Genomic DNA, 8,982 nt, shown 5'->3' on the forward strand with positions numbered 1-8,982 from the left:
CTCTCTCTCAGTGACAGTGATTATTGCGTAGAGAAAACTAAGCCTTCTTTTTTAACCATATATAGTATTTTGCAACATTACATTATTTTTATGAAAAAAGTTTATTATAGTGGAGGAAAAAAAATTATTTAAATGGAATGTAAAGCACTACTGAATTTAAAATATGCTATGTCCACTGTGTCCAGACGGATGTATTTCATTAATGAGAGTCAGCTGGTCACAGGAGGAATGCACAGCTGGTGACCGGCGGATGTCTCGGTGACTTCATGTTGCCGCCAGGGGGCGCCCGTGCGCAGCGATCGAACACAGTAAAAGACAAAGTGAACCGCAACCGATAACTCATCTCCTTTACCAGAGGTCGTGAACAGGTAACTGACGCAGCATCACTGCGCTGGATCTAATGGAAATCTGCTGAAAATGTACGTTAACCTTTACCTGCAGGATATATGTTAACTTTTGACCCGCTGGAAGATACAATGTTTGATTTAAGTAAGTACCCACTACCCAGAATCATCTGTGCGTAAAATTAACTGTGTTGACTGATGAATGTGTCGTAGTTTGAAAATGTATATTTTAGATAAATGTATTGTTGATAGCATTAACTTTTTAATAAAGAGTTTAGTGTTTTAATAAGCTGTTTATGAATCACTATACTTTTTTTATGTTAATCTTAAATTCTCACTGGGATTTACCTTCGTTAGCATTATTATATTTGTATATGCATACAAAATAAAAAATGCAAGAGATTTAATGAATCCGTACATTTTATCATGACTGCATGAAACTGCAAAAACCTTTCAATCTTAGTTAAGGTGCTCATGATGAGCACAGTTTCATGTGGGAATCTCAGCTACCCTTATACGCACTGAAAGTATAATTAAATGAAAGGATTTTGAAAGCTTTTACTTGTGAGCAGTTTTCTCTCTTCTTTTTAGGAGTATGTGCCTAGATGTGTAGCCTATGTGTGTGTATATTTATGTGTGTGTATTTTTTCAGGTCATTCTTGATATAAATTGCCATAAGGTGTGAATGAAGAAAACAAAAGAACGAAGAGGAGGTACGCAGATAAAGAAGAGGGTCTTCTATGCTTTTAATGTCATTCTTATTGTCCGGGAAGATAAAAGTGTATTCTGTATTTAATACTGTTTGGAAGAAGAGGTGGATTGGTTTTGAATAAGTGAAACGACGAAGGGAAGAACAATGGATTTGAGATCTTCTGTTTTCCTTCATGGTCTTCCAGCGTTTTTGTGCGTGAATGGAAACTTTGGTACCTGAAAAGTAAATTAAAACGTGTAGTTCAGTTATGATGTAGTTCAGTCACGTGAAACCCACTATGAATCTGACCCCAGAACAGCCACCAACCCAGCTCTACGACCTTCCAAGGGCACTGGACCTTCAGCGTGAACCTGAAAACAAGAGCAGGTCGGCTCCAGCCAGCTTCTTCAACAGCTCCTTCTTCTTCCAGGATAATGCAGCTTTAGAATGGCAGCTGTTCCTCACCATCCAAGAGCCTGGCACCATCATCTTGACTGTCCTGTACTCTATTTCCTTCCTTGTGGGTTTTTTGGGGAATGTCATGTCCCTCAAAGTCCTACTGGGCCAGCATGGAAGCATGCGACTGTCCGGTGCGAGCGCCACCCGTTGCCTGCTGATAAACTTAGCGGTGTGTGACCTGGCAGTGGTTTGTGTTTGCATGCCTGTCACCCTGGGCCACCGCATCTATACGCCATGGGTGTACGGGGACTTCTTGTGCCGTGCAGTGCCTTTCACGCAAGCTGTGTCCGTTTCCGCCAGCGTCCTGAGCATCACGGTCATCAGCATCAGCCGCTACTACGCGGTTCACTCGCCGCTACAGTCCCGTGCCTACTTTACCCGTCGACGCATCCTTGCCTCTGTCACAATCGTGTGGCTCGTCTCCTCTGTGATCTGCATGCCAGTCGCAATAGTTACCAGGCGTGATGATGTAGCTTTGATCGAAGGGCTGGCCATCGTGCTGCCCGTCTGTGGAGAGGTGTGGCCTCAGCCGCGCTTGCGACAGGCATACAACGTCCTGCTGTTCAGTGCCCTCTACTGCCTACCCGTTGGGTTTAATCTCACTCTAGCTTTCCTCACATGTCGCCGGTTGCGTAGCACTGGTTCTGAGGGCCGGTTCACAGAGTTGGACCCCCGTTCCCAGGCACTTCATGAAACAAGGCTGCAGGGGCGCAGGCAAATCGCACGTATGGTCACAGCTTTGGTGCTGCTCTTTGCTCTGTCATGGTTGCCAATGTATGTGACTGATATTTGGCTGGATCATGAGTTACGCCATCCACCGGACTGGCTTCTACAAACTAGACCCTTTGCACAGTGGTTGGGCCTCACTAACTCTTCTCTCAACCCTTTCTGCTACTGCTTCATTGGTGACCTCCACCGCTCAGCCAAGGCTTTGCGTTTGCGCCTCTGCGGCCCATCCCCGGCCTCGGCGCTGGCTCTGGCTTCACTCCCAAAAATATTCAGCCTGCAGAATCAAGAGAAATCTCATGGGAGCGCGGAAAACTCAACCAACTCTTGTGGGGAGGACACTGGGAACCTGAATCTGTCAATGTGGTGGACTCAGTCAAGCAAGTGTGAGTCAATGAGCTTGCCTTACCATTTAGGAATGACTGAGGTGATTACACTGGATACATAGCAGATCCGATGAACATTCCCACTCCGATGTGTTGTGCTTTGTGTTTTGTGCTTCTAGAAAACTGGATTTAAGGGTTAGTTTGCAGAAAAAACATCTACTACCTACTCAAGTCACACAGATTAGGAAAGACATGAGTAAATGATGACATGGTTTTTCATTTGTGTGTGAACTGTGTCTTCACGTTTTGAAAAATAACTTTCAAGATTTTAGTAAAAAAAAATGTCAAACAATATTTTTTTTGGAAAACCTGTCTGATTTTAGTTAACTGTTCTTTCCAGTAATCCTCAAGTCGTGGGAATGGGACAGTCATGTGTTAGGACTGAGTTTCTTATTAACCCTTATATTTGTTAAAACTATTTAACAGCATAATGTTTAAACATTCCATATTCCAGATGGAGTAGATTTAAATCTGTTGATGATGCTTTGATCTGGTGTAAATGTGCGAATTATGTGAAATAAATATCTTGCTGTTGAAACTTATAAGGGTTCATCATATGAATCTGTATCATAATGGAATAAAGTGGTTCAATGCAGAACGTATATGGTACTGTTGCTAAGTTTTGCCTAGAGCAGTGTCTTAAGATAAATCAAGTTTAACGTCATTAAATGCCACACTTAAGTCTGGCAGAGTGGTTTAATTAAAAGGATCATTTGAATGAAACCCAGACACATACGCACTCACACCTACTGTCTGTGGCGAAGAAACACATGGAAATGTCTTTCTGTGAACACACTCACGGCTTCTCACCTCCTCTTCTAAATGTGGAAACCATCTGCATCTCAAGTCATCACCCTCTTCTCACCGTTATCTTCCTGAAGTCAGATTCTAAACCAGTCTACCGTTCAAAAGTTTGAGGTCAGTAAGATTTTATTTTTTTGGGAAAGAAACTGATAATTATATTAAGCAAGGATGCATTAAACTGATCAAATGTTACAAAAATTCTTGCATTGTTATTAAAACATTTAGTTTTAAATGAATCCTACTCTCTATTCAACAAAGAATAGTGGGAAAATATTGTGTCAGAGTTTTCCACAAAAATATGAGGCAGCACAACTGTTTTCCACATTGATAATAAGAAAAGTCTTGAGTACCAAATCAGCATATTCAAATGATTTCTGAAGGATCATCTGATACTGAAGACAGGAGTAATGAGGCTGAAAATTCAGCTTTGCCATTGAAATAATACATAACATTTTATAGTTTATTTAAATGTAAAAAAAAAAAACTATATTTTACAATATTTCAGTATACTGTATTTTTTATCAAATAAATGCAGCCTTGTTGAACAAAAGATGCTTCTTTCAAAAACTTTTTTTTTTTTTTTTGCTGATGGCAGTCATGTGGAATTGAAAATCACATCTTTGAGGTCATTACACAATATATATATATATATATATATATATATATATATATATATATATATACACACATTTGGTTTGGGTAATATTTTTGTTTTAATTTTAAAAGAAATACGAGGCTCTGACTTTTCTCTGCACTACACTGTGTGATGTCTGTCACAATGTCCTAAAAATGGGCTTTGCACTTGAATATTCTGAGGAATGCCCTCTTTTGTAAACTCTCAATATTTTATTGACTTAAACAGCAGTTGCATAAGAAGCTACAGTAACTAAAAATATGTTTGACAGCTATGATGGATGCAGATGAATGTGCAGATTTCTTTGTTTCAAATATTTCAGTCATTACCTGACATATTATAAATTTTGTTGTTTGGTGACATTGTTACTATTATAATACCTCCCTGCTCTATTTTTACACACATTTATACAGGTACTTATTTTGCCACGAATATGAATATAAATATGAATGTTCTCTGCTTTATGATATGTGAGGTGTCTTGTGTATAAATGACACCATCTTATCATTGCAAAGTATGTATTGCTAAATGTAAATTCAATAGTCAACAGCATAAAAGCATTATGTGTTGCAGAGCACATGAATTTATATGTCAGGAGAACTTACAATAAACTACTACATTTCATTCTACCACTCCTGTCCTTCTCTTTCCCTCTCTCCCTTTCTTCATCTCTTTCTTACAAGCAGCCAGAAGCTCTTAAGTGCCTTGTAGTGCAGTCTGGGCACAATCAGGTAGTTTGATTGATTCTGACGGCTTGAATGTGGATAGCTGATTGCATGATCACATAGAAATAAAACTGTGATGCTGTTAGCTAATTGGAGTGTACCATCCCTGTATTTAGCACAGAAATGTCTTGCATCATGAACATTGCATTTACAAGATGTGAATTATCTTCCAGTCTATTGTGGTTTGTAAATTCATACCGTCCTTAGGTCCTGATCTCAAGCCTCCATTCAACCTTGAAAGTGCAACAGTGATCTATTTTTGTCATGCTCACATTATTTAATTATATAAACCTAAAAATAACTGCATCTCCACTGCCAGAATGGTATACAGTTGACAGTATCTCACTTTGATATAATATTCTTAGTATACCTGAGATCTTTGAACTCAGTACTGTCACTGATGCCCACAATATTAAGTACTACTAAGAGCACAAAAATACACCAAAGGAGCATGAATCAAACTATGGAGTTTGTAAATACAGTAGCTTTCAAAAAAATCCATGAAGTGATTCTGTAAACGTTGTTATGTGGTATATATACACACAGGTTGTCCATCTGGAAGTAGCCATCACAAGATGGTTGCACTGTGGTCATAAGGGATGAACATGGTCAGTAACAATTCTTAGGTAGACTGTGGTTTTTAAACGATGCTCAGTTGGTAATAAAAGGGCCCAAAGTGTGCATAAGAAAATAATCCCCACAGCATTACAGCTCCAGCAGCAGCCTTGTCGATAAAAGGCAGAATGGATCCATTTTTCATGCTGTTCCAGACTAATCAACCTTTTTGTCAGCATTCTATTGTCCAGTTTGGGTGAGCCTGTGAGAATTATAGCTGCTACCATGTGAATGACCGATTGGATATTTGCATTAACAAGCAGCTGAACAGGAGTACATATTGAGTTATCAGTGAGTGTTATTGGTTTTCTTTCTTTTTTATCAATTAAATTTAGTGATAAAACATGCACATACATATTGCATCTTGAAAATAATGACGATGTGTGAGAATTTTGCAAGCTAGCAGTCCTGAGCTGGTGCTTTCATACATTATCAATGAGTTCATCTTCATCAGCGCAGTCTCTGTGTAGATTGATTGTGACATTTAGCGCAAGAGATATGAATGTTTAATTTTTAGTATATAGTTGTGTGTATTTACAGTGGATATAAACACGTCCAAAAGTATGTGAACACCCAAACTCCACACCCATTTTTGCTTGTTAAAAATGCTATTTAAAAACCATTGGTGTTAATAGATAATTGTACCTCCCTTTGCTGCTTTAACAGCTTCTGGGAAGGTTTGACACTGGATGCTGGAACATGCATGAGTGATTTGCTCCCATTCGTATAGAAAATAAAAGAGCATCAGATGCTGGGTGATGGGTCCTGGCTCACAGTTTCAGTGTTAATGTGTTCTGTGGGTTTCTGGTTTAAGCATTATGCAGGCTTGACCAGATTTTGTTATTGCCTAAAGAGAGAATTTGGCAGTAGACATTATTTTTATTATACAGTTGGTGCATTTTTTGCATGCATATATTGTATATGATCATCTGCACTGTAAGTCTAGTTTCTGAAAAAACACATGGTGTCATTAAACAGTGTGTGTAAATGTTGACCTGTAGGCCTATAACCTCTCGCTCTCTCTCCTGAGGCCAATAAGGAAGTGACTAAAACTGCAATTCATCGACTGGCCGCTTGAGGCTGGCTGCAAAAGGGAGTCAGTCTTTACAGAAGAAAAAAACATGGTTACAGCCTGGTGCAAAAAAAGATTTTGGTCTAAATAGCTAATTTTGCCCTTCAGGACAACTGTGAGGAGGGTGAATTTTTTGTATAACTCATCCGTTTAATTATATTAAGCCTTAAAGTTCTGCATAATTAAGGGTGTGGTCACTTGAGTGACAGGTGGATGCCACTGCTGACACTGTCGTCGTGCTAGATGTGCATGGCCTCATCAAGTAGCTCCTCCCTTTTTGCCCATTTTTGATTATCCGGGAGGGTCACATGGTGATCATTAAACCATTACACTGCCTCGGAAGCCTGTCCGAAATTCGTTTCATAAGGTGCTTTCGGGAAAAAACGCTGTCTGCAAAGTCATTGCCTGATTAGACAGCAAGGCAGCAAGTCACCTGCCTAAGTTTTCGGATGCAGCCTTAATGGGGTGGTCACACTGCACTTTTGTTCCATTGACTTCCATTCATATGTATGCGAATGCGTCAGACCGGAAACACAAGCTCATGCGAAAAATTTCGCATTTCAATCAGGGGGGCAGGGTTTTATATCTTATTGAAGCAGCCCTGGGCGCCACCATTGGCTAGTGGACCCCCACCTGCTGTTAGCATTCCATTGACTCCAATTAATTTTGGCGCCACTTTGACAGCGAATAACTTTACATCTGAGGCGTTTAAAGACTCCATTTGTCCATTAATTATTTCTAAAGAAACACAAAAATGTATAAAAGGCTCCATTACCTTGCATCTTACGTTATGGTCCCATAGAAGCAGTTTTTGTAAGAAATAGGCTAACGATTGCGTCATAACCTGCGACTCTGTCGCACAGTAGATAAATTACCGTATGGACAGGAGGAGAAGCTCGCAGACAATCTTTTACTGTCTATGAGGCTATCGGGGGGACGTGGAGGCATAAAGTCAAGGGAGATAATTAATCAGAACACTTACCAAAATTGCTCCTGTTCACGCTCGCCTTCTCTGCAAGATCTGTTGGGTGATTCAGATTTCTCTTGTCACAGCTATTAGAAGACTTACAATTGTCAGACAGGTTGCTCACATGACATCTACGTCATCAAGTTCAGTTTGAGTCTGCGCAGTACGCTCGACCCCCAGGAAGTTCGTGCTTCTAATTGACTTCACTTGTCTTCGTTGAATCCAATGGGGTCGCTGTGTCCATTTCTTTTACTGTCTATGATTTGTTCCAAAGTTCAAGTTTGGTGAACTCTGACCTGCGAATTTGCATCATGTGAAGATGTGGGACCAGTAGAAGATCGGTACGTCACTGGCGTGACCTCTCTGTACAGAAATTCAAAAATGAAGGAAGCGCTATATAACTTTAGCTCTAGTGCAGTGTCCTATTTTATATAATACATATTTAAAAGATTATATATATATATAAAAAAAAGAAGCTGCATGGCCCGCAGTGTCAGTGGAAACAGGAACAGATGGTACATTTGAATGAGGACGTTTTATAATTTTTTATTGCTTAGGGTGTATTTATTTATATAGAGAGAGATACAGAGAGTACAATAATAAGCCGCTTTCGACGCCATTGCAAAAGACATCGTACAAGTACATATTAATTTATGTTGTGTTAATTGAAGAGAGACAGTTTTATCTTGCTCCCGCCCATATTCGTAAAGGCGTCCGAAATAATTTTCCACGTTTAAAGTCTAGTGTGACCGCCCCTTTAGGCTTCAAAAACACTCTTCAGGAGTCTACAGGTGACGTCACGGACACTACGTCCATGTTTTTATACAGTTTATGGGTGGGCCTAATCTGCCTTCCAGTCTCAGCATCAAACTGTCAGAGTTGTGTAACTCTGAGGTTAGAGCAGCGGTGTTAGGGAAGCAACTTGTAAACTTGTTATGTAAATTGTAGTTACATAAGCTTTTCATAATTGAAGAAGTACAAGAAGTAAAAGAAATTGGAAATACTTAGATATATTTTGAGTTGAGTATACACTTCAAAAACTATTAAAGATTCTAAAGGCATATTTACAGCAATGTCATTTAAAGAATTAAAGATTCAGGTAGCATAAGGCTTGAATGAGACTGAAAGTTGTAAATTGCAGCTGCACTTTCAGACACAGGTTGGTATCAGATTCACTGCAGCGATGCAAATCAACCAATTTAAAATCACCAGTATCACCAAAGAGAGCAGAAAGTTTGACTGTGTACTGCAATGCGTTCCATTAATTCAATATACATACGTCACATATTATATTACCATATTGTCTTGAGACTCAAGAGACTTTGTCTATTCTTTGAGTCTGTCTAGACCATGAATGAGAGTGAGAGAAAGTGTGTTTGAGTGAGTACATATTCCCTCACCATAAACGCCACAGAATCATAGCTAACTGATTAACATCAACACTGCTTCTGAAAATGATGCAGACATGATGCAGTCTGACTACATCGGAAAATCCAGCAAATCAGTTTACTCAGCCAGGTGATGCTGATTGATGATGATGGTTAAGCTAGTGCTGAAGT

General features: G+C 39.5%; 1 protein-coding gene across 1 annotated transcript; it reads left to right on the forward strand.

Annotated features, from left to right (window-relative positions):
• Positions 1-372: 372 nt before the first annotated feature.
• Positions 373-2,668, forward strand: zmp:0000001069 (galanin receptor 2a). Its single transcript, XM_052538515.1, has 2 exons — positions 373-489; positions 997-2,668. The coding sequence occupies exon 2, from the start codon at positions 1,334-1,336 to the stop codon at positions 2,666-2,668; it is 1,335 nt and encodes a 444-aa protein (XP_052394475.1). The 5' UTR covers positions 373-489; positions 997-1,333.
• Positions 2,669-8,982: the final 6,314 nt, after the last annotated feature.

This window comes from Carassius gibelio, chromosome A1 (genome assembly GCF_023724105.1).
Source record: "Carassius gibelio isolate Cgi1373 ecotype wild population from Czech Republic chromosome A1, carGib1.2-hapl.c, whole genome shotgun sequence".
NCBI classification, from domain to species: domain Eukaryota; kingdom Metazoa; phylum Chordata; class Actinopteri; order Cypriniformes; family Cyprinidae; genus Carassius; species Carassius gibelio.